Source organism: Symphodus melops (genome assembly GCF_947650265.1).
Source record: "Symphodus melops genome assembly, chromosome: 4".
Classification (NCBI taxonomy): domain Eukaryota; kingdom Metazoa; phylum Chordata; class Actinopteri; order Labriformes; family Labridae; genus Symphodus; species Symphodus melops.
Window position 1 is genome coordinate 19,631,295 of NC_136694.1, and position 26,961 is coordinate 19,658,255.

A 26,961-nucleotide genomic window follows, 5' to 3' on the forward strand; every position below is an offset into this window, starting at 1 on the left:
ACATCAGCGAGACTGGAGGGATACAGATGATGTTGTGTTAAGCTTCCATCATCGCCGAGAATGTGGCTGTGACTACAAATGCACGGGGTGGAAAAGACGGATGAATCTCTCCCGTTTTCTCCCAGGGGGAAGAAATTAATCAAGTGGAGAAAAAGCGACGCGCTTTTTCACGAGAGGCAAAAAGAGAGAAACGCGTAGCAGCGCGAGCGCAACAAAGTTCGAGTGTTTGAATTGTGGTTGTGAATGAACGGCTTCTATTCTCAAATGAAGGGAGGAGAGGGGAAACAAGCCTTCCCCTCGATTGACACCTGTAGCAGAGCCCGTACAGAATACAGAGAGGTATAGTCGTAGTGTGGGAGGGGAGGTGGGAATCGGTTTACTGAAGTGCTGATTTTGAAGACAGCTGACGTGTGTTAACTGGCGAAGATGCACAATGCAGCCAGTGTGCAGGTTTGCATAAGAAAGGGGGGGGGGGGAAAAAGCACGTAGGTGTTTGAAAGCTTGTCATTAACTATCCGATGCCTTCAATTCCTGGAATCCTCAGAACGTCACTGCAACTGACAGATTATGTTTATTAATGTCTTTTTTTCCTGAAAAAAACATGATTCAATATTCCTTCTGAGAGACTACTGTGTTAAAACAGAGAATTCCAGATACGATGCATAAAAAGGGGGGCTTTAAAGCAAAGCCGCGCCGTTTCCTCGCTGCTTCAATGAACACACCTGATAAGGAACGTGGCATCTTGTGTGGTGAATGGTGATGAAATAACACAATGGACAGATGCTTGGCAGAGCGGGGCGAGCTGTTAGTTTTAAAGGGCTTCGCTGGACGAGTTTGTGAGTGGACGCTCGTGGGTAGAGGGGGGAAGGCTTTTACACCAAGAAGCGAGTGGCTCACCCACTGGAGCGTCGGGTCATTTTGAAACATACTGAAGTGAAGGATTGTGCTCAGGTAAAAAGCAAAAGAGCGCCTGGACTTAGAATGAAGATTATGTTTACAATCAGTCATAAAAAGCGTTTGTTCACGTTAGTTTGTTTTCCAATCCCTCAGACAAAGTGTAGAGTGTACGCTTGCCGCCATTGGACTGTATGATGATTGGAAATTAAATTTAGCAGCATGATGTTCAGCATTATTTCACTGTGGCAAATAATCTAATTGAACAACTTGTGTTTGGCGTTCATTGGACAGCCAAATACAACGCATCATGATTCATGATACAAAAACAAAAGCCCTCAATAGCTTTAATATTCAGAATTGAATTGTCTAAAAACAATCAGGAGCAAAACATCGTTATTTACAACAAATCAGATTTCATCAGCGGGAGCTGGGTGAGAGCTTAAACGCTTTTTTTTTTGTTTTTTTGAAGATTACCTCCATTTTTCTCTGATGAAAAAAAAAAAAAAAAACCTCACAGGATGGTAAGACCTTAGAGCGCCATTATCCCCGAGGAGTGTGTCCCTTAGGTGCCCCGTATAGAAGGCCCCAACACTTCACCCTCCATGGAAACCCTGTGTGCAGCTGTGTAGTCAGGATCTTTGCTTTAAAGTCAAGTACTTCTCATACACGGAGGTCTACAGGGAGCAATCCTACCCTAGATTCATTACCTCCAAGAGGCAGAGCTCCTTCTGCCAGGCACCATGACAACATGGCATTGCTCTTTTCCCTCCAGTGTTTGCAGAGAGAGAGAGAGAGAGAGAGAAAAGGGGGGGGGGACAGGCCATGAGAGACAAAGTGCACTGCCTTCTCAACAGCCAGCCAATATTATGTCGTATGAATCATAGTGTTTATCATGTCAAACCAAATAACCAATGTGGAGGCATACTCTTATTCTGAAATCCACCCAAAAAACAGTCACGAAAAAACAGAGCACTCCATGTCTTAGCAAACATTTATCACTCAGAGATTCATTTACCAACCAAGGAATGATGTTTAATTAATGCGTTTGTCTCAAAAAGCCAGAATGAAGAGTTTAAGGTACATTTCACCGAATAATGAAACAAATGATGTGATGGATGTGAAGACAGAAAAACAAGACAGGAAGCTGCAGAGAGGGATAGAAACAAGGGGCCAAAACAAACAGCCCTGGCAATCACCCACAGTGAGTTACCTAATCTTGTTCTGTATCCTCTAAAGTACTAATTAAGTTGGATCAACATAGCAATTGATTGAAAATGACACTTCATTCACTTCATTATGTGAGACATGAGTGGAAAGATTGCTAATGATCACAGGCAATTTCGGTGAAGTGGAATGGGAAAAAAAAAAAAAAAAGACTGACTGAGGGGGGGAGGGAATATAAGCGGTACGTATCAGGAGATCGCAGGCTCTTTCAGCAGCAACAAACAGCTTGTCAGGGTGGCTCCAATCCAAACATACACCACTGCTGGATGCAAACACAGAGATGGAGCTCTATCTGTACAGAGCAGAGGGGATGGAGAGAGTGGAACGTTGACCAAAAAAAAAAAAATCACCCACGTGTCATGTGTGTCACTAGTGTTTGTGAAGGTAGAGTATCTGCTGAACGTACAGAGCTAGACGAGGGACAAAACATTCAAAGATAGATCAAAAACTAAATCTGAATGAAAAAAAAAAATTAACAAGTTTTTTTTTTATTAAACGATGCAATCACGAAGATTCTTGAAAATAAATGACTCGTTTTCTTTCCCCCTTTCCATAAGCGTTTTCAAGTTTTTGTCTGCTTTGTTCCCCCCCCCCCCGTCTTTTTTTTGTTTTTCATTTTACACACTGTTAGAGGGGATCAAGCGTAATGCCTCTGCAAATGCACATTAGGGTGCTCCAACTGTTGTGCTGTAATTAAACTCGAACAATGAATCAACAAGAGTGCAATCAAATGCTAACTACCGTCTATATGTGAGGCCAAGAAACCTAGAGATTTAAAAATAAATACAAAAAGGTAAAAAAATAGGGAACCGGTAAAACTAAGAGAGAAAATGAGAATAAAATGAGAGATAAAAAGAAGGGAAATGATTCATAGCCCTCTACCAGTTGGAATCTTATGGTGGGTGTGATATCCCTCGTATGAAAAAGGCCACACACACACACACACACACTCTAAATAACTTTTAATCAGATTGCAGCGTGTAGGTTTGAGGCTTCCTACACCGAGGTTCATAACCGAAGCACAGGAAGGTGTCACTGCACTGTGTGCCTCTTTCCTCTGCACCTGGATGTATTCAAATACAATAACTTACTGTGGTGCTGTCACCTGTCACGAGATAACCATAGAATACACTCTGATACTGGTGGCTATCACATTGGAATACAAAGTAAAAACACCAAACACTTTGTCATTACAAGGGCCTTCAGCCTCGACGTGACTGATCATTTCAATCCCAGGAACCAGAGTTAGCGTAGCAGGGTATGAACGCGTTCCAACAATTCTCAACATTTCTCTTCAATGTTCATGCTTATACAGAATTATCAGCCATTTTTTTTAGGTGCTTGCCTTTTGGCCAACATTCTTAGGCTGATTACAAGGTTGTTGTTTTTTTTTTTTTTTTTTTTTTTTTTTTGTCTCAGCCTCTCCTCAGCAGAGCAGGTGTGGTTCAAATTAAAGTTTTGTGTACAGTCTTCAGAGGCTGAGAGCAAAGAATCCCCTCATTTTAGCCAACTTAATGGGGGGGGGGCACCCTACTTTGAACCTAGTAGTTTTTTGTCATGTCTAGCTAACGAAAGGTGTTCTGGAAAAAACAAAAATTGCATTGTACAAAAACAGAATGGAAAAGTTTTGTATGTAGCAGCCAGGTTGGGTATAGTGGTTAGTAAATGTCTAAATGTAGCGGCGATGGTCTGGTGACAACAACGCAGCCTATAAACAATAGGTTGTGCAGTCCTTCATATGATGTGCGTCGAGCTCATAGAGCAGAAACCTGGCTCTTACCCTTTAGCTTTAGGCTAACCCTACTGTGACGGGTTGTTTTTTTTCCCCCTCACACTCACTCGCACAGAGCAAATGCCCTTAATAACCATTTAGCTGCTGAGGCACGCTCGTCTGTGCCCCATTCACAGCCTTAGCCACTAATTACCTTTCCAAAGCCGTGGACATTTGTGTTCCCTCAATGCTTCCCTTTTTCTTCATACAATCAGCCAGCTGCCTTCTCTGAATTGGTGCTCTGCACAGGACTGAAATGAATGTCCAAAATCAGCCCATGTCGGCCAGTCTCCCGACCCCATTTTTTTTTGTAAACACTATATTATTTACAGCAATAAAATAAAAAAAATAAAAACATTAAGAGATCCAATATTTACCCGCCTGCCTCTCGCTTACGATGCATGAAACTTTTTGCAAACACAACCATCTGCCAAACAAAAGACGATGTGGCTACGAGCGATTTTCCTCACAGCAGCAAGCAAAGGACAAACTATTCCTTCAGCATATCATTTTCACTCTTGTGAGTCACAGTGTGAGCGAAGGGACCGAGTCAGTTATTTTCTTTAACGGATGTTTTTTGGAACCTGTAAATATACCATTTTACTGACTGCTCCCCACTTCCTGAGCTCTTCCAATGAAGAGGCCTCGATCAGAGCATGTGATTGTTAAAAACTGTAAAAGACCTATTTTAAATAGACAAAGTTATTGCTATGATACATCCAAAAATATTTCCAAATTTATGATGCTCAGTTATTTTTATTTTTTTTTGCTGACTTTCTCAAGGTTAGAACTTACCTGCTGCAACTTCAAGACTTCACAGAACACAGTTTACACATCAATTCACCACTTTCACGTGCAAGAAAAAAGAAAGAAAAACCAACTTCACAGCCAAAATGCACCAACATGCAAACACTTTCTTCTCAGAGAATATTAACAGTGGTAAAAGCGCACAGGCTGACTCATCCATTAGAGCACACATCCCACTGTTCACCCTTGGCCACCATATCCGCCCATCTCATCACTTCGTTGAGGTAGATTAGAGAGGGAGGCAAACCCAAAATCCCAGAAGGATTTAAAAAAAAAAAAAAGCTTGAATATTATCAATAACAGAGACACAGTTTGGAAAATTCCTCTCAAGGACAACTGTTAATACCGTATATGCAACAGCTCCACGTGACGCTTCAGTCCTCGTGCATTTCAATCCACACACTTAGTATGCCTTAAATCAAACGTGAAGATAAATTCATTGAAATCGAGTGGACTCATCACAGCAACAACAAAATCTGAACATCCACTCAATTAGCTGTCAGTCAAAGTCAGCCTTATCTTCTCTCCAGAGCATTAGTTTAATTAGAGTTATCAAGAGCTATGAAAACACACAGTATGGGGACACGGCTGTGTGAATACTAAATACCTCATCCGGATTTTTTTTCCCCCCTGCATACCGAGGAGAGTATCACAGAACAAAACAGAAGAGAAGAATAGAAAACAAATGTATAAAGCTGAAGTGGGTAAGTCAGAGAATTGTGTTTCCTCTTCTGCTAAAGAGTCGGGGTGGGCGCTCAGGTGAGAGCTCACCTGAATAGGACCAGTAGGGTTCACCCGCTGCCCTCCTCTCCCTCAGTGCTCCTGTGCTCCTGTGGTGGTGCCCGTCTCCGGCATGGTGAGGCAGGCCAGCCGATGCGACTGTGGGACACAGATTAGGAGGTTAGAAAGGTTTATTCAATACTGTGTTGGCAAAAAAAAAAATCAAAAAAAAAAATCACTGAATTCAACATGCGACAGCAAAGAGATATGCATCGAGAAGTTATCTTTTTTCTTTTTTTTTTTATAAAGGCCTCCCTAGAAGATCCGTCTGTGCTCTGCAGGACCGTTAGAATTTACATCTGATAAGTATTTTTATTTGAAATTCAAAAGATTTGCCTCGATGTGCTGGGCGGCAGTAGCTAAGTGCAGTCCCAGTGCGGCTCAAATCTGGATATTGGCTCAGTAGATGGAAAGGTGCAAGTTCACTTCCTGAGCACTGCTGAGGTGCCCTTGAGCAAAGCACCCCACCCCGACGCCCAACTATAGTTGAGAAGTGCTTGTTGTGGGCAGCACCCTCACTGTCGTCTCTCCATCAGTGATCCTGTTTGTACATGAGTGTATTTTAGCGTGTGTGTGTGTGTGTGTGTGTGTGTGTGTGTGTGTGTGTGTGTGTGTATCATGTCAGACATCAGAGTGTAACATTGAATTTCCCCGGTGAGGATGAATATCTTCTAAAGGATTAAGTCCTGGTTGATGGATGTGTTATGTCACTAACCTTCAGCTGTGGAGAGGTGATGTCATTCAAGTTCAACACTGTACAAGATATTTAAAGAACGATTGTATGTGTGCGTGATGTGATGCCTTGCACTGAAACAGAGATGAAGCACTGAGCACCAGTTTGTTATCATGAGTGAACACTGAGTCTTTGTGCGTCAAATGTTCAATCATAACGTGCCAAAAGAAAACCCTGCATACATTGGTGTGCTCATTGCCCTGACATAAATGAAAAGGTGCTGGCTAAGCTATTCTATAATAGTATGAACAGAATGAGTCGTTTGCTTTTAAATAAAGAAACGTGTTACAGGATTTAGTCAAAGTGGCTGAAATCTCCCACAATCCCGCTCCTCTCTGGAACCCAACAGTAACATACAATTCAACTAGTTAGACGCACCTGCTTCATGTCTTTCTACACACCATACAATTATGACTAATGTTGGTTTCCCTGAAAGCTCTAGTCACAAAAAAAAAAACGCTTTCAGCCATGGTGTCATCATTTGATACAAAGCCTTAATGGGCTGTAATGATCACCACCATCAGGGATCAGTGGCACAATAAAGGAGGAGCTTCTCCTGCAAGCCATATGAGTCTTGCTCTCTTTTCGTTTTTATCAATCAAATCCCAGCAGCAGGTGGCCTTTAAACGAAAACATTAAGTCCATTGGATTGTCAAAGCTCCGACGTTGAAACTTCATTTCGTTCAATACAGACAGACATGTTTCCCAGGCTAGTAAAAAAAAAAGGAAATAAAATCAGACCTATATCTTCCGGCTGTGAATGTGTCTTTTAGCTTCTCGGGGCAAAAAGCCTAAAAGAAATCAAACGTTGTCAACAGGATTACAGTGAGTCCTGGAGGCGCAAATCGTTCCACACAAAGTGTAAAGTACACTTTCCTACAGTGTAAGAGAGTGTGTGTGTGCAATCAAATTTATCGGAGAAAAAAATACTCCCTGTGCCAGTAGAGAGGAAAATATGTAGCTGAAACCATTGTCAAACACACACACACACAAAAAAAAAAAGTGTGGTGCTCTGTGTCGCTTGAAGCAGTCAAAAAAAAACACTTTGCCACTCAAAACCTGGGGATGTATTAGCCAATGTTGGTTCTCTGTTGCTAGAAGGATGCAAACTTTAGCGTATGCAGATTGTTTCAGTGTAAACTGGAACAACAGGACAGACTAAAACAATAGCAGAGCTGAGCTGAGGAAAAGATGCCGCTACTCACAAAACCGTCTCTGAATCAGAGCTGGTGACACGTGTGAAGGAACGCTGCGTCATCATGTGTTCACTGAGGAAACACTCGAATACATCCTTAATGGATTGTGTTGGTTGGTTTAGAAAATCCATTGAATAATATGACTGTGGGATTAATCCCAGCACTACGTCCAAAAATGTATTAGCAAGTTAGCCAGCGCACATCCAGCGTTTTCACATCATGTGAATACAGCACAAAGCGGTGCAAAACTTGCAGAGGTGGTGAAGGGGAATAAATCAGTGTTTCACCTTCACATATCAAAAGTTGTTATTCTCTTCCTTTTTTTGCTTTTAAAATTATTTAAACTCATAAAAAGCCTAAATGAGCCATAAAGTGTTTCTGCCTGATGGAAGGAGAATATCAGATCCATAAGCCGCGCTGACGCCAGTGTTAGCCTAACATGTTGTTCAATGCGCAGCCTGTGCTAACTTTTGAAACTTTTTTTTTTATGCAAAGGTATCAGAGAGGTTCTCCTTTTGAGCTGATCAATATCAGTTCGGAAAAAAAAGGTTACAGAAAAAAAAAAACTAACCTTGATGAACAACCTTTATTCATACACTTTTTTGTAACACTTTTATCAACTCCATCTACGGTTCATATAATAGGAGTCCCCATACTGTTAGTCTATAATTGTGTTACCATGACAACTGCTGTACATCACACCTCTTACAATGAGGCTGAAAGGTAACTTTAGAGCAGATTAGAACTGCCCTGACCAATGAAGGGGACACACACACACACACACAAAACAAGCTCAGCTCTTACTAATGGTTGCATCATTAGCGGTGATTAATTAAACTAAGCACTGCATCAAGCCGAGTCTTTCCTTGCACTTAGAGTCAGCACATTAACCGTCTCCAAAAATGGCTGTCTTCACTATAGTACGAGCAGCTCACACAGCATTTTCCATGTCGAGATCCGTGCTTGGAAGATCCCAAGAGAAGCAATGTGGGTGAAGTTATAAATGGCGGCTTTGTTATCATCAGATGTATTGATTCAGCGTGGGGAAACACAGGTTAAGTGTGAAAGAGAGAGGTAGGGAGTCTCTGTGCCAGAGACTTTTGAGCGCATTTGAAGGCAGGTTGTGAAACAGGAGGGCTACACCATCTTTGATCAGAGAGCATAGGAGACAGCACCATGTCAACAGTTTACACTCATCCATGTCAGCCGTCCCCTGTGGGCAAAGGGATTAAAGCCACGGCGTCTCCGATGGAGCCGAGCAGACATCACAGTCGGTGCCGGGGCCTGAAGGAGACGGAGGCGAGCCGCGCTGCACTCGCAACATTCGTACGGCTAAAAATCAAGCAAACAGAAGCCAATGGTAACAGTTGTGTCGGTTAACCAGCCATTTTTAATAAGATGTTCTATGCAGAGAGGGTGGCCTGAAAGCTTCCCCCCCCCCCCCCCCCCGTTTGTTCAGCATTGTGAAAATGTGCATAATTTTGAGTCCGGTTTTTAGAAGGCGCGGGGGAATTGTAATGCTTCAAAACGCCTACTGAACAACACCTTGTACAATGCCTAGACATACAAAATCATCTTCCTTTTTCATTGCCCCGAGGGCAGTTAAATCATCCACACCACCATTAAAGCCCTGCTATTTGTTCCATAATATGAGACTCAACAACAAGCCCAGGAACCCCTGAGAGCCCTTGGAGGAAAAAAAACAAAAAAAAAACACAGCAGCCTAACAACAACCACGGGAGTGTTCACCTTACGTTAGTCATCAGGGGAACAGAGTTAAATATCAGCGTTAGCATCAGGTATGTAGAGGACAGCCAGGCGGGGCGCGTCCTGGTCACCTGGGTGATTATTTCAGGATGGATTGAGCTTTGTAAAATCACCCTGAGTCACTTATCCATGTAGTTTAAGTAAACAAACAAGTGCAGAGAGATTGTGAATGTGAGGAGGTGAACGCTACTGCCTGGGTGAGTCAAGAAGTGCAACGCAGTGACAGAAAAACAACAAATTAAAAACACGAAAATGACTCGGGATTTACAAAAAAAAAAAAAAAAAAAAAACTGCTCAAAGCAGAACACCAGATTTCTCTTTTGTTTTCAGGAAAAAAAAAAAAAAAAGACTAAACGGTCTAACACCAAGAAAAAGAACACAGGCCTCTCTGTCTCCTGACGTCTATTTGTGTGTAAAGTCCTGGAGGCTCCGTCACGTGTGGACATACTGCTCTCGTGATCCTCAGTTACTGTATGTTATAGCACCAGTTTCTTATTTGCTGCTACAAGATAAAAACTAACCACTGGTCTGTCTCTCAAATGACGACATTAAGAAAGAAACAGGAACAAATGTTAAAAGCCTCAATAAATGCCTGAAAAGGAGTTTGGCACTAGTTTCAGCCAACATGACTCAGCAAAAGGAGAGAGTCAAGCTGTTTGGGACTTTTTTCAGCCACAAGCGTTGCTGGGTAATTAGAGAAACAGGATGGTATAAGTGGAATTGAATTAAACACAAACTTCAGTGCCTGTGGAAACAGTGATGGAGGAGGAAGAAATGTGGCTCACTGATGACTTTCTTTTCTGCTTTTGGGAAACGAATAGATGTCTAAAATGTGTTTGGCAAGTTGAGGAAACGCAGTTAGCAGTACTACTTATTGTGTGTTTTTGTGTTCAGGGGGGTGAGGCGGGTTTCGTTGGCCAAAGGCAAAATATAGGATGTGGAAAAAAATCGAATCCTTCAGACGACACTATAAAAGTCATTATTACCAGGTAGATGAGATAGGATTCACTCCGTGATCAAGCCAAATTAGTGCAGTTCAGTTTGAGTTTCTTTGCACATTGTTGAAAGACAGTTAATAAAAAAAGGAGAACATCAGCGGTCATAAGAAGGGCGAGGAGTCTTTGGGTGTCTCAAGATTGGATTTTAATTCTTGGGGTAACGATTTGGTTTTCAATTCAAAACTATTCTGGATTTATGGATTCAAAGTTATGTTAGTTAGTTAGTCCATGAACTTCAGGATCTACTTCAGTTCACTGAGTCTGGCTGAATGGCTTGTTGCTCTATCTAGCAGTCTACAGAGTTAAGGAGCTAGCTTTAGCACCGAGCAGGAAGTGGCCCCCCCAAAAAACGCACGCACACACGTCATTTTTTGTGCATTTATTTATCCATTATGAGACTGTTCTGGCTCCATAGTCCTTACACATCAGCATGCCTCACATTATACCGTTACACACGCGCCGCACGCACGCACACTGCAAGGAAAAGGATTCAGAGCGCTTTCACTCTGGACATGTCCTTCAAACAGAGGACGAGTGAAGGCAGATCTTTAATTAGACAAACAATAATCACAGCTTTACATTGTTCTGCCTGAAGACTGAAGTCAGCTGGGTTTTTACAAACATTACGAGTACATACAGGGCGCACTCTTGATGCTAAATTGCTATGCATATAGGTAACAAATATGCATACTGGGGTAAACAGCTGCTGCCTGTACAAGCTCATTTGCAATGCATGGAGTCAACCGTCACATGTGCGGACATCTGCTGCTTAGCTTTGTGTTTTGGTGAATCACAAACACACACGTATTGATGATGAACACACCTTTCTTATGTTCCTGGTTTATTACAGACACCAAATACCAGCTAAAATCTGCAGGACTGAGCCTTAAACAGTTTGGTGGTGTTACTAGGCAGAGTGTTTTGTTTTAAAAGGAAGGAGGTCGGGGATTCCTCTGTGAAGCAGAACATGGAGAAAGGGCTCGTTTCTGATTCCTCACCAAAGTGGGCGACGTGGGCTGGATTTCCCTGGAAGTGTTTTGAGTCACGCTAAGGAGACCTCGGGAACACGAGAAGTGCCAAGATCAGCCAAACATAGAGTTCGTAGAGAGGAGGGGTGAAATATCAAGCTTAGAAATTACAAAACAACTCAAATCCCAGCGCTAATATTCTGGCCTACACAGCTAAAAGCTAACCTGCTGTTTCAGCAAAGAAGCATCAGCACCCCGGGGCCACAGATATGTAGCCATATTACGAGAAAATTAAGCCCATTAGACTTGATTTTACATTCCTACTTGACTGACTAAAATGCAAAACATAACTCAAATAAAAGAAAATGACAGGAAACAGATCAAAAATGTCCCTGTAGATCTCGCCTTGGTCTTCTTCACTTTGCCTTTTGCTTGTGAGCATGTTCTGACCCGTCTTGATTTTTGCTCATCATGTTAATTGACATGAAGAGCTGAGGTCATTTCTTTGTTTGCTTGGTTTTTTTTTCCCCCCATGCAGCTCGAAAGTCTGGAAACCAGCCTGAAGAGTGAAGTTCACTTTTTCCCCAATCGGTTGAGAATTCATGTACTTATTTTATTTTATTTATATTTTTTGTGCGGTGCAGCCTTGGACATCCTCTCCAACTAAAGAAGCTTTTTTGTTTGTCTTTCATTTTCGGGACAAAGCAAGCAGAACTGGAGGCGCACGCCACTTTCTCATTACGCAACACTTTCCTCCAGATAAGTGGATAAGGCTGTCTCATAATCCAAATTAACAATGTCGCCACACTTTCAAAGCCAGCTCTAAAACACATTAACGGGCACACTCCTCCTCTATACAGAACATACTGTTTAAATTCATCTCACTTCAAGCTATAAGACTGGAAAAGTCGGAGGTGACGAGGCCTGAGCGCCACAGTGGGCCGTGTGTTACACGCTACTTCAACCTTTTACTACGAGAAATAAGGGAGAAACAAGAGACATCAAATGTCAGACTCTGATAGAGCGTGTAGGCGAAAAGGTCCAGATGAAAAGTCCCCGGAGGATTATGTCTTTCTTAAATAGAAAAAAAAAAAAAAAAAAGACAGTATGGGAAAAAGAAAAAAAGAAAAAACACATCCTGGCATTTATGCTCTCTCCAAAAGAAGCCGGTTCAGAACGATTGTTCTATTGTCTGACCGAAGCTGCCTCTTTCATGAATTCAAACGGCATGACTTCCCGTGGAGAAGTCAATGTTTAACATAACCGCTTACATCCAGGCGCATTTCACAATGGATCACTTCTCCTCAGAATGAATGCAGTAAATCTGTTTTGTGTCAATCTAATGGGGAGTGTGTTTCTATGGCGATGTTGCTACAGTGATTTAAGTGCATAAATAGCCAGAGCTCCGACTGATTGAGTGCATCAGGGGCTCTGATGAACACCCATTAACAAGATTAAAGAAATCCAGGACCGCTGACCTCTTCGCTATAGTGCGTTCCCCTAACAGACTACGATAAACAATCCTCAAACGCGTCTTCACACATCGAGGCAGAGACTGTACACTAAAGCTCTTGACAGTGGCGGGGAAATTTAGTGTGTAAAGAGAGGTTTTCAATTTTCAATATGTGGCGAATGGATGGTGTAAGTGCCAAGAGCTTATGAGGTCATTCCTCAGGACGCGGTGTGCAGTCCTGCATGAATTGTCTCGTTATTGATCCTCAGATAAATTCAGCTGCCTCTGGTGGAGGGCATTACACTCCTCCTCGCACATTACTGCCGTTCATGAATGGGCATGGTTGATTACTGGGAATGTAAATGGGTGCGTTTTAAACCCAACAAGTCAGGCAGGACTATGACACAGCAAGGCAGGTGATTTAATCCCAGCTGGGGACACAGAGTGGAAATGTACCGTATTCTGTGGCAGCGGCAAACAATAAAAAGAAAGGAAAAGGGGGGGGAGGGGGGGGAGGGGGGGGGGTGATGTACAGAAAAGCATCAACAAAAGGCTTGTAGCAAAAAATACTAAGAAAAGGCAAAAGTATAAAGAAAGTACAAGGAATCCATCCAGGAGCTTTGAAAGTGTGCTTTAGAAGGGAAGGCCTGCCTTGTATTGATGAAAAGCAGCTCAACTGGAGCTTGCCGTCCAAGTGACTCAAAGTTGTCCATAAATAATAGCACAGCGCTAGGTCTTAGCATGCAGCGTTTCTTAACATGGCTCTTTACTCCTGCCTGGGGGCCTTACAAGCAGTCAGACCTCCTCCTTTCCCTTTTTTTTTTTTTTTTTTTTTTTAAATGCTTTTTGATGTTCGGCTCTAATCAATACCTGAAGGCTGAATTTAGAAAAACGATAAATAAAAGCATGAAGAGCAGAGCAATGTGCCTGATACACCTGTGGAACAGACCGTCCTGCTGCCTCACTAGTATGGAAGGTTTACTGCATGCACTTTATTGTCCTCAGAAGAACTTACAAGGACACATGTGCAACTCTGCTTTGATAACGGGAGGTGATATGTTATATTAATGATATATTAAATTATGTTGCAGACAAGTTCTCAATGTTATTTATTCATCATTGTTCTACTTTTGATTTCTTTGTAAAACTTAATTTCGGCTACAACAAAAAAATAAACGTCTTGCAGCTGTGATGTTCATTTATAGTCTCCTTGTCTGTGCTTTCATTTAAGACAATCTGTTCTTTGATATTACAATAAATTAACTAAACATTAAATTACAAATTACAATAAAGAATATGGGCTCCATCTGATCGTTTTGCTATAAGCTTACGATATTATTTAGTAGATAAAAATAATCTACATAAAGACTTTTGCAGAATGTAGCCTATCACGTACATTAATAATAAGCCGTTCCCCCAGGATGCCGCTGAGAAACCATGGTAACACACACTTCCTGTTTCCACCTGAGAGAGTGAAGTTTGTCCCAATGCCTGCTGCTGTATTTCTACCCTACACCTGGATGGAGGGGACTTCATTCAGCTGCGAGTGTGACTTCACGGAGGGGGAGCGTGTAGGGGCTGGTTTGAAAAAGGCCCCTTTAGTGTCCATTACATGCCGTCAGGTCTATGCAAAGTAGCCAGCTAACCAGTTGCTTTGAATTCAAGAAAATTACACGACCAACAAACTGTCAGTCTCGTCTCCTGTAGTTCATCTCATTCTCTCTGGTGTCATTTCTGGCGACTCAAATTACAGTAATTGCTCAAACTGATTGTACAAGCTTCCCAGTTTACAATCATGACTGGCTCTGAAGTTTCACAACTGTGATTGAAACAGTAAGAGCACACTCCTGCTGATTTACTTCAGAGCTAGTGTTGTGCAAGAAATCGATTGGCATGTCACGATAAGATGGTCGCTAATTAGCCATGAGGGATTCCAAGACTTCTACGGTAGTCATCTTCGATGCCAACATTAAACTCATGACAAACGAGGACATCTGCTCAGATCGCAGAAAAGTGGGCAGTCTATTTTGGTCTTTTCCACAGTGAACATGTTCTTAGACCGCCAAACAGTACGTCATCACATTTACTGATGTCACTTTGGCTCTGGTTCCATCACCCATACATGTCGTCAAAACTTACAGAAAAGAAAAAAAGGATCCAAGGCTGATCTTCAGCACACGTACGTCAGGAGGAGCAAACAAAGGTAGAATGAAGACGTTTGGGTGGAGTGGTACTTGGCCGAGACTCAAGGTAATGATTCTAAAATCGAGCAGCAACACCGCTCTTCTCCCCCCGACACACGCTGGTCCAAGAAAGTACACGACTATGAGCACCAGACTCATAAGGGAGCTTTCGTTTGTGTCAAAACAATTAGGCAATTATTATTAGGAAATGATGTTTCAACTAAGGCGTGGCTAATGTAAAGAAAACCTTCATAAGATTAATCTGAAGGTGAACTTTTTTTAAATAAAGACATTCTGCTAAACGGTTGTAGAAATTACCTGGAGCTTTGATTTTAGTTCATAGACTAAAACATTTGACTATATTTTGCCAACTCAATTAGTTAAAACAGCTATTGCATTCAATTCAGTTCAGTTTATTTAGGAAGGCGAGAGTGCAATTTAATAAAACATGGGTAAAAAATGCCAGAAAACGCTCATTTTCATCTGTAGTCCCCTGGCCCTGATGTTAAAGAGGCTTTTTTTTTTTAATTCAAATAAACGTGGAGAGAGAAAAAAAAAAAAAAAAGGAACAACATAAAGAGAAGAGAACTTACAAGACAGCACAGTTTACAAGGTAAAACAACAGATCAGAAACACTGATCTGAACAATAAAAAATGCAATAAAATACGTACATTCAGATTGCAAATTAAAAGCACATCCAAATTATTTCAATGACCACTTATTTAGTGGATAGGAAACAATTTGCGTTTAGTTGTCTGATATGTTCTGGGGTCTTGAGCTTCTGATAGGTGGAGAATTTTTATTTTTGCCTGGTTTCTTGTTATTCCGGGATAAAGCTCACATTACAAAGACTAACAATATACTAAAGGGTTAATGAAGTTTACATTGTGGCGAGCAGAGGAAGGCAGCAATGACCAGGGTTATTGACAAGCTTTATTTCCGTCTTGGTTTAGGGCATTGGGAAATAATAGCACCTGGGAGTGATGGAGATTGTGGTGAGCTTGTCGAGGCGTCTGAAGGTTATACAGATGGAAAGAACACTCTGACCTACTTGAGGTTCCCTGAGATTCCCTGTTTTACTGTTTGTTGGAGCTGTTGTAACACCCACATTTCCCCCATTGGGGGATCACTAAAGATCATCCTTATCCTCCTTAGGTAGTGTTGGTCCTCCAGGATCAGTTACATAGACGCTTCATAGGTATAAAGTCAAAATGATCTTTTCTTATTATAACAAGGGTTTGATTTGTGTAATGACAAGAAACCAAAAGAATACTCTTTAGTAATTAGTCAAAAATGAAAATAAAATCCTCAAACCATCTTCTAAAGAACCTTTGGATGATTGGACAGTGCAGCACTGATATTTATTATCTTCAAGGTTTTAACTTTCATTCACTTAGATTCCACAGCTGCCTCCTTCAAACCTTTTTAACCGAGCTATGAAAAGAATATTTTCATCAGTATTTCTTTCATGAGGTACAGATCTACTATCAGATGATTCACTGATAGTGGTTTAGTTCAGGTCAATTTAACCATAAGCAACCAAAAAGAAAAAAAAGAAAAAGAAACAAAAGTATTGTTCTGCACTTAACGTCTATCACGCACAGAGCATTCTTCAACTCAAGGGTTTAAGGTAGACAACTGGTAATGACTGCCATTATCAGCTGATTTATTTTAGAGTAATTGTTGCAAATTTGCCAAAAAAAAAAAAAGGCAGAAATCACATCAAATTAAGACAGGCGTGATAACACGTCACCGCAAAAATGTTAAGTCCACATCCTGTGAATCCTCTTTGCCCATAAAGGACACTCAACTCTGTCCAATCACAGAGCAATTATAATATTCACAGGCTTGAAGTCAAGATTAACCCCGCTCATATCTCACAGCAACAACTTTGATTTGATCAAGATGGCACCGGGTATTATCGCTTGTGCTGTTAAGGCGCGCTCGCAGCATTTGAATGTCGACATCACAGTGACACAGAGAAGCGTCTGGAGAGCGGCGAGGCTGCTGGAGCAGGCTGGCTGCTTGCTTCCACCTGCCTCCACTCTGCCTGCTAAGTGTGGGGACAGATGATCTGGAGAATCCCAGAGTGATTAGTGGTTACCTGGGGACGGCTCTCCTCGGCTGCTGGGGTAAACACTCATTGGGTTGCGAGTTTTTATGGATTAGCTGTGACAAAAACATACAGCAGCTGTCACACCTTCAGCTCGCAGCGTATGACCGATAAGCAGACGAGCGGGAATTTGTACGACAGCATGGTTCAAATTGCCGAGGGATCAACGGGAAGGTGTTTTTTTTTTTTTTTTTGGTTTAACAAATTCAACTGTTGTCTGCATTGTGGTACAAATCTTTTCACTAACGTAGAAGAAAGTCTTCTTTTGAGAGGAAGTCTGCGACTCTGTATTCGGAAACATTTGAATGTCAAAAAGCCATGACTGTGTCATTTAAATCTCTCGTTAATTAGGGTTCCACAAACCAGGAGGGTCGGAATGTTTGTGTTGAAGAACAGAAGCATTTGCATGTCCCAAAGGGGAGCGTGTCAACAGGATCGATAGGGTCGTCTCTTAACTTCTGCTCTGCCTCCAAAAACTATCCAACTCAGCACATCTTCTCCCTTGGAATCCTCTGAAACTAACTAGCACCATGTTTAAACTCAAGCTGCCTCTGTTATTTTTACAATAACACAGACTCCTTTAGAGTGGCCAAACATAAAGCTTTGGGATACAATAGACTATATAAAGCACCTCGAAAAAGGGCCTTACATCGCCAGAGAGGCTTTGTGGTCTTTTTCGTATCATGATTAAATACCAATGACCCCGTTCCTTTCTTGTTCTGGAGATTTATCTAGGAACAGAGAAAGCTCCCAGAGAAACACTTGGAGGTGTGTGAGAGAGAAACAAACATCAGTCTCGTTTTAAGCCCAGAAGACAGAGCCCGGGGCTGATCTCTCAGGGTGTTAGCTCAAAGAAAGAGAGGGGGGGGGGGGGGTGTTTATTCAGCTAAGTATTAATGAAATGGTTGAAGCAGTTGAGTAGGAAATGAACTTGGAGAGCCAAACTGTGTGATTGTAACCACACTGTCATACACATGATAAATGACCCTTCATTTATGATTCCGTTTTTCAGTGTGATATATTGACAAGTACACCAATAAATACGAAGAATGTTGCTCTAAATCAACAAATTATGATGCAATACGTTAAAGCAAGCCAAAAGCAAAGAGCAATCCACCACTTTCTGAAGAACCCTCCTGTCCAGACTGCTTTTCAGTCAACATGGACTTGGTTGGACCAATCAGATCCGTTTCTTCAACATGGCTGGTTCAGTCTTTTAACTTTTCAAAAAAGCGGCATCATTGAGCCCTTTTCTTAGAAAATAAAATTTCACTGGTTTTAAACCGTCATTAATGGTTCTTGCAAGTGTTGGCGACTAACAGAATCGGATGTCTGTGTGCTAAGTTTAACCAAATGAGTTGAGTGTTGGTGCTAGCTTCCTAGCAGCCTCCGGCTACATCACATGCCTCATTGTTCTAATGTGTTTTGTCCTAAGTCAGGCTGTCAGAGTTAACACGTTAATTGATTCACTACAATTTTTTTTTAATAGCATTAATCGGGGGCCATATTGTCCCTTTCCGCGCACTGTAGTTAGCATCTTCCTGCTCTTGAAGTAATGTAAGAAAACGACCCCGTGGGGCTTTTGATTGGCAGTCTCTTAATTTAAGTCCCAGACCTAATCAGTTAACCATTTAAACGCAGGTCACTGTTTGACAGCACTCGTCCTAAACCACAGCCGTCTGCATCTCTGAATAGTAAAAATGAATCAAATGACTTTATATGTTGCATTTGAATTATAGCATTTTCAGACCAACCTGTCACACTTCCTTATAACAAACAAGTCAGGTGGCCGAAAAGCTTCGATAGATTTTTCAAATTTCGTACATACTACTGCATTTCAACTGAATGTTAAACATATTTTATGTTGGAACAGAATGATATTTTGAACAACAAGTCTTTCCCGCCTTATGTCGAGACATTTCTTTGACGCTATACAAAACATTCATGTTTGAAGCTCTTTCTGAAAAGACACAAACACAGGTTAAGCTTCCACTTGCATAAAGACAGCCCATGGGTGTTTTTTTTTTTTTTTTTTTATTTAAAAATGTGAAAACACAACAACAAATGCCAAGGATCCAAGGACTGGCAGGTTTGCAAGGCACAGGCTCAATTACAGTGAAGCATATTGTTGCTGTTCCATTCGCACAAAGCACTTGTCTGTCCTGACAGTGATAACTGCTATACACAGTGACTAGCACTGTAGAGTTTCAAGAGCTGAGTAATGACTGCATTATATAAAGACTGTGGTGACTGTGGTTTGAACCCAAGACTGACCTAAATGCATAGTAACAACAGTATGCCATGCCTTCCATATTCTCATGTAGACATACACTATGGGCTTTTTCTACAGCTGCTCAGAATAACAGAGTATAATTTATACAAAGGTTAAAATTCCATTCATCACATGCGACTCGACTCTTATTTAACAAGCTGGTTTTGCATTCTGCACAGCACCTTGAGCTTGATAAAACGTGCGCGGCCTAATCCTATATCATCTGTGATTGTCGCCATAATTCACCGCAGAGAAAATGAGCCTCGTGGATGAGCACGGCCCTATTCTTGAGTTTGTTTCCCCTCGACTCTGATGAAGTCGGTCCTGGATGAGGAACACAATGAACACATAGCAAAACACATGCTCTGTTGACCCACAATAGCACAATGCAGGAGGAAGGAGCCTGGAGCGCTCATTGTTTCTGACCGTCCACATGGCAGCGTTGACTGACGGCTCGGCTGTAAGCAAAGCCGACACTGTATCACATCCCGGCGAGATTGTTTCAGGGGGGAAAGGAGGACACGGCTACTGACTGAAGGACACAGGACATTTATTGATATGGCCAAGTCCTTGAGTGCGGCAGTATATGTCCTTCAGTGACAGAGCCGTATTGCCTGGACATTAATCACTATTGTCATGGAGCACAGGAAATAAGTCCACTAGTTTCCCCTAGCAGCATTTGTCTTTCCTTGTGTGTGTGTGTGTGTGTGTGTGTGTGTGTGTGTGTGTGTGTGTGTGTGTGTGTGTGTGTGTGTGTGTGTGTGTGTGTGTGTGTGTGTGTGTGCGCGTGTGTGTGTGTGTGTGTTTTTGGTTGGATGTTGCAGGGACCGTTGAAATGATTCGTACTGAACTAGATGTGAGTCACTCTAAATGATTAAAATGCTGGTGTGACCAGCTCGGAGTAACTTGGCTGAAGGAGAGTGAACTCGAGCGATTAATAACTGATTGCCTTGATTAACGCAAGTCCTACAAATAAACACTTGAATCACAAAGACAGATGACTACAATAACACCATCAAGGAAAGCACTGTTTCAAGTCGAGTGCACATCAACGGTAATAGTCGACTGAAGTCTTGTTGACCTGCATCTGTAATGCCCACGAGAATCCTGTTCAGTCATTGGACCAGCATGATGCTGGCTCATTTAGCGTCAACCATCTGCGGGGGGGTGGCGCCTTGAGGGCGGGGCTTCGGTGTCTCCAGTCTACCTGACGACAAGTTACGAGACGAGTGTTTTTCAACGGTTTTACAAACTATTATTCTGTGCCCGCCTGTCAGTCAGGTCAGTTACCTACCTTATTGTGAATATTGTTTATCAGTCAGAAAATTCTAAACGGATGACTTCTCACACCATCCACCCCGACCCTGCTGTAATAATTTATTTATTTTTTACTCGGGTGTGCGCCAAGCGGACACGCCATGCACCGCACGATATTGAACTTCGGCATCGGCCTTGTCTTTTAGCGGTGGAGGTTGCCGCTTGATTTGAACAACATCTTGCTTACGTGAATTAATTTGATCTAAACTGTCCTCCGTCATCAACAACCGTCTTTTGTCTTTCAACTCAGCTAATGGAGCCGTGTCTGGAGAAAAACTTACATCTCACCTTCAGCTTTATCTTCTACTCATCAATTCATCTTTTCATTGCGACTGTGTGGAGGAGCTAAATGTTAAGCTAGATTAAAAGAAATTGTTTATGTAAAAAAATGTTTCTGTCTGTTATGAAAGCGTTACTGGAAAAAACAGACTGCTCGAAACAACAGTCCACAAAACATTTTCTGTACTTCTTAAGGGGGTTTTTGCCCTCTGGGTAGTATTTTGATTTTCTTCACTTCTTTCAGATCTGAGATGTTAAAGTCTCCATGTTTAGATTCTGACCACTGGAACCAGTAGAGATACTGGTACAGTTTAAGCGCTAATAAGCCATGAGAAATTATTAGCTGTTCATTATTTGAAAATACTTCAAACAGTGCATTAATTCCCAGACTTCTGATTTGGTTTTGGTGGATACATATGCACCTACGCTGGTCTGAGAGTAAGAAGATTCACTTAGAACTGAAAAGTTTTTTTTTTTATTTTTTTTTTTTTAAACCTGTTCTTTGTAGCGCTGGAAAAATTAAGACTAAAAGTGCAATCACGAATCCACTGAAAAACATTTCTGCGACATGTAAAACTACCTAATTTGAAGGAATAGTATTAACAGTCCAGAGTTTTTGACACATTTTTCCTTTCATTTGACTAGAAAAACAAAAACAACTTTGATTTCTTTCGCAGTAACTGCCAGCGTGCTGCACTTTCATCATTTTAGATCATGAAAAAACACAATGAGCAAATTCATTTGATTTCTTCCAACTTTTAAAGAGTTTTTGGTGTCAGCGCACAAAACAACAGTTTATCAAGTGTGTCGTAGAGGATGAAGAATGTCTTAAAAGAAAAAAAAAAGAGCTTCATACAAGCGGAAACATTAATGGCTTCTTTCAGGGGGCATGGAGGCTACTGGTCAATAACGTCAAGTAAGGAACGAGAAAAAGCCTCAAATATTTTGGAAAAAAAGTGATTTGACGACCCCCTAAAGTCGGAGAGTAACTCAAGGTTATAAATGTTTATTTTGCTCAGCATCATCTTCAGTTGGGAAATGAGCAACTCAGAAAACATTTCCCATCAGTAAAGATTTGTGAAGAAAACCTTAAACTTAAAACGAATTATTCATTACAGGTACTCACATCCAACCTTGTATGGTGGGAGTGTTTATTAAAGCTAACCTCATTTTCCAAGCTGCATTACAGTTTAAAATGACCTTGTATGTAATTTCCTACATTTATCAGAACTATTGTTACTTTTAGAGCCATGATGGGGCGTATGATTATTGTGGAATTAATGCATAATTGAATCATTTTACAGGCTATTTTCTGCACCACAAACAACGAGGATACTTGTCTTAAAACCGAGAGTTGATTCTCCATTCTGCATTATAGTCGTTCAAACGACGTCACGAACAATAAAACTGCATCGTTGTCCAAAAGTGTATCCAGTCCAATTAGATGGACCGATAAGCTAATAAGCCAAGGATGAGCTCTCATAGCAAAAGGATAAAAAGGGAATTATCTCCACATGAGTGAAAATTGATTACAGTTGCAGAGTTTCCCCGTTGGACCATTTAGTAGGTGGCGCAGGCAGCTGGTGCGGAGACAACAGATAACAGCGTGCTCAGTCCGTCCATGATGGAAAAAACGAGCATACGTTACTGATGCTATTTTTAAAACCAGGAGAAAGTTACTTTTGAAATCTCCTGTCAGTCTCGGTACCATACATATCGAACCAATTATCCAGAGAAGGTATGGAGACGAACCTTGATGATAATGATGCTGTTGCCAACATCAGTGCTGTCCAGGCAGCTGGCATCCTGCTGTCACAGCAGTACAGCAACACCTCATTAACAACATTAATAACATGTCTGCTCCCTAATATCCCACTTGCACAAAGAGACATGGTTTTATTTTACACAGCGACCGAAAATGCCCATCTTTGTTAAACAGTATTAATTATTATATGCAAATTATAATTTAGTTATTATCTTCTCGCCTCTCAATGCCTTTTTTAACATGTCAATGTTCACATAATATGAAATCATTTCTTCACGACGGATGCAATCAGGAGATTTCTGTAAAAAGGAGTAACTGTGATTCTATGATGCAGCAAACCACGCCAAACTTAGAAACAAGATGTATTATTGCAGAATTGTTCACCGCAAGATTAATACACAAAGTGAGTTTTCTGGGGAAATCCAAAGAATGGACATGCGAGTCAGCTGCTGACAGACTTTAATTTTACGCTTTTGTTTATTGATTCTTCAAAAGCTGTTTTGAATCTGGTGTACATGGTTTGCAAAAAAAATAAAAAATAAATAAATAACCCCCTCGTCCTTACAAATCTTTTTTTTCTCCATGTGAACCCAAGCCTCTGTTTAGTTTTTTAGAGATTGAGGCCACATGCCACCCCCCCTCCAGAAAAAAAAGGTTGGTGAATACAATTGCGTGACAGTGCACAAGTAAAATTGGATTTATCCTCCACCAATGTCTGGCTGGTGTGCCAGTGTGGATTTCTTCTCCGCTGCGTGTCAAGAGGTCTGCAGAGACATGCCATGCGAGAAACTCGGGCTCTGTCAGAGGGACTTGGAGGCTACTGGTCAATAACACTGCAAAGTAAGGACGTGGAAGCACAGAAAGTGGGGGATTTAGGGGCTGAGGGGGTGACTCAGAGAGGAACCATGCTTCTCTGTTACATCACAGCTCTACAGGGGGTGATTTGTGCCACAGAGTGAAAACATTGTATTTAGATTAATGGGCTTTTTCAAAATGAGCTAATTGATTTGACATACTCAATGAGGCCTTAATCTATAAACATAGGAATAATCACAAATGTCCATTAATATTTTTTAAATATAAAACGATATAAGCATGCATTCAGCATCAAGGCACATTTCAGAGTCAAACCCTTGTAAGTGTGTCAAACCACAAAGGCTTGATGCTGAATACATAATTGTTTGTTCAAATCTACAACATAAAGGTGATAAAATAGGCATTTAAAATGTTAAAAGTGCCTTCGATTTTTTCTTGTGATATCAGGCAAGCATGTAACCTATCAAAAAAAAAGGAACTTAAAACCAACACATTTACTGAGTCCCTCTTTACATATTTATTTATTTTTGTAGTTTAGCCTGTAGGAGGCACAGAATCCGATGGGTGGCAGATTATGGTGGGACAAATACAGGAATGAATCCTAAAACCTGGAAGTGAGTTAGCAGTTTCGTGCCATGGGTTCCTAACTCTAAAAGTCAATGGGGATTTTGAATGGGTTTGTGTTAAGACGCCTGAAAGAAGGTCTGTGGTTAACACAAGCTTCAGAGATGTTGACGATATGTTAGACGAGATAAGCTGCGTTAGGTAAAACCCCCACTTGCGAATTTTAAAGATTTTTACACGTACTTAAAACGTTGGTTGCGAACAAGTGGCTCAACAAGACTAGAGTGTTTGTCGAAGAGATTGAACGTCATCACGCCGGGAACTCCTCACAGCTCTTGTAAATATTAGGTTAATAAACAACTTATTAAGCTAACGTTTCACTAGCTTGGCAAAACTGCTGAATAGATCTATTGAAGCATAACGGTTTTGACGTCAAACTCAACAGACTGGTCGAGATCAGTTGTAGCACAACGTTAGCTTTTTACTTCTCTCAGCTGCATGAACGCTTCAAACTTCATATAAGTGGCGTCCATCTGTAAAGCTTATCCAGCTAAACTAAACAGCTACGCATCATAAGCACGTGTTTGCCACAGAGCTTATTTTTACAGACGAATTCTCGTTAAACCCATGGCAAAGCTTCCTTCGGAGTTGGCTTACAAAAATATGTCATCACTATTCTAGTCTATAATAATACCACCTGATAAACATAGCGTTAGCCTACATATGGACTGTTACCATTTTTACATTCCTTCATAAACTGAGTACAGCACACTGTAAAATGCTCACCTGCTTGTAAATCTAACCCATTCATACATGTACGCTGAATGATGGGAGGAGAGTGGGGGTTCAGTATTTTCCCCTTTCTTAACATGCAAACTGAAGGAGCGAGGCATTAAACACCTCTCATACATGGCAACTTCATCTACGAACCAACGAAAGCTAACTATCGCCCTCATCCTCTCTCCTACCTACGCACATGACAGCAAGCAGACACTTCAATTATCCCCCATATAAACCAAGAAAACCAACTATAGTAAGCCTATCATAAACTTTAGACACCATAGAAACACCACAACACGACTACAGAGTAAACAAGCTTTCAAAGGCTGGTATTTCCACAGGAGGTAAAGTACATTTCTATCACAGTAAGGATATCAAATCTCCTGACTTCCTTTTATAAGGACATTATCGAGGCAACATAAGCCTGTATTGATGAATTCATGAGACTGGGAGCATCGTGTCGTGGGGGAAACCAATGTCCAGTGCCAACATGGTAACACCGGGGTCAAAGGAGGAGTTGAAGGACCAGGAAAGAGACTGAATATTTAGTCCTAACGTTGAAACATGAGATAGTCTGTGCCATAGTCCCGCTGCCTAATTATTAACATACAAGCACTTAAAATCAAAGCGGCTAAACGTATCAGCGTTAACCGTTATTTAAGTCGTCTTGGCCCCCACTTAACCGTGAAGTGGAACCCGTGCTAATGTTCCTTTTTGAAAATAAACAGTTTATTCGACAACAAAAGTCGTCCTTCATTACAGAAAGCACACTAAACACTCAAGTGGTAGATGTAGGACGACGTTAGTGATAGCCGACTCGTGTTGTAAGTACTTACCGGGATGACAGTCTTTGTGTTTGGGCAAGGTTAAAAACATTAAGGATAAAATCCACCAGTAACTCGATTCCCGTATTCTCCGCATGTTAGGCTACTCATCGAGAGTACCAAGAAGGCAATGAGGGTGACAAAGTTTTTGAGTCTTTTTTCTCTTCTTTAAAAACAAAAAAAATCACTCACACACACACACACACACACACACAAGACCCGAGCTGAAAACCAAGTTGGCACTGCAGCCAGGCAGAGAGCATCAAAGTAAAAAAGGAAGAAAAAAAAGGTTAGCGGGTTTGTTTGGCGACAGATAGAGTCACTGCTTTTCAAAAAAGAGAGATTTATTCGCCTCCAGACCCAGCAGGGGCTGTTTTCTGCTTCGAGGAAAAGCACGTTACGCCGTGCAGGAACAGTTGAAAATCTGTCGGACTACGCCGTGCCTGTAGCGGGCTTCCAGATAGCGACATTCCCGAAGTGTGCAGGGGTCAATCGGCAATCAATCGCTGCCTTTAACAACAGGGGGGCAAAAGTGGTCGAATACCATTGATTACACGTGCTCGTTATTAACTGATTATCCACGGCGGCAGGGTGACGAAAGGCAATGCACAATGCGAAGAAAAGTGGCCCCCATTCTTCCATCCAGGAAGTAGACTAGCGGTCAGGCATGCACGGATCTCTGGCTGCTGGTCCCATCCTACCGGACAGGCTGCGCGTGAGAGGGAGCCAGCAGCGCGGGGCGGGAGCAGCAGAGGAGGGAGGGGAGGCGGTTCTTCTTCTTCTTGCTGAATGCAAAATGACTCGGAATGGACCCAGAGGCTGCTTTTTTTTTTCTTTCCGTGTGCCTGTCTTTACGGTGCTATGGGATAAGAGGAGAAGCCAACAGCAATCAGTGGCTCATGTCAGATTGTAAAGTCACCACTAAGTAGCCTAAACAGACTGGATTCTTCTGCGGCTGTTGCCTCTTTTTAAATGTTGCATCAAACATGTTGCATCAAACATGATGAAACACTGTTAGAATATTATCGAGCTGCAAGACCAGTTCAGAAAAAAGACAGTGGATGGAAGCATGCTTTAAACAGGAAACAGCATGAAATACTCTCCTGATTTAGACCACCTTCCTGTCATTTCAGGGTTTTGTTGCTTCCTCCCAGGCCCCATTATTAAAATGACCCTCCTGTGGCAACACAGTAATGTCCCTTTGCCTCCTGCTGGCAGAACTGTGAATGGAATACTTTAGCAGTAATCAGCAGCGGGAATATCATCATGTACTAGTGTGCACTGATTGGAGAATTATGCATCCACCGGTGACACTCCCTTAGGTAAATGTGGAGTCAGTAGTGTTCTCGCAGAACTATCCAGCTGGACATTTAATTTGAGGAATCTGATTAAATTTCTCATTTAATTACACAGTTCTCTGCAGGGCCATTGAAGACAGTCACAAGGGCCCTTT

At 41.6% G+C, this 26,961-nt stretch overlaps 1 protein-coding gene across 1 annotated transcript in view; it reads right to left on the minus strand.

Annotated features, from left to right (window-relative positions):
• ca16b (carbonic anhydrase XVI b) overlaps positions 1 to 26,308 on the minus strand; it is a 95,444-nt gene extending 69,136 nt beyond the window's left edge. Inside the window, exons 1-2 of the mRNA XM_079341402.1 lie at positions 25,521 to 26,308; positions 5,471 to 5,578 (exon numbers count right to left, since the gene is read on the minus strand). Coding sequence (XP_079197528.1) covers positions 5,471 to 5,578; positions 25,521 to 25,605 — 193 coding nt within the window. The 5' untranslated portion in view covers positions 25,606 to 26,308. The remainder of the gene's footprint in view (positions 1 to 5,470; positions 5,579 to 25,520) is intronic.
• Between the last annotated feature and the right edge of the window lie 653 nt (positions 26,309 to 26,961).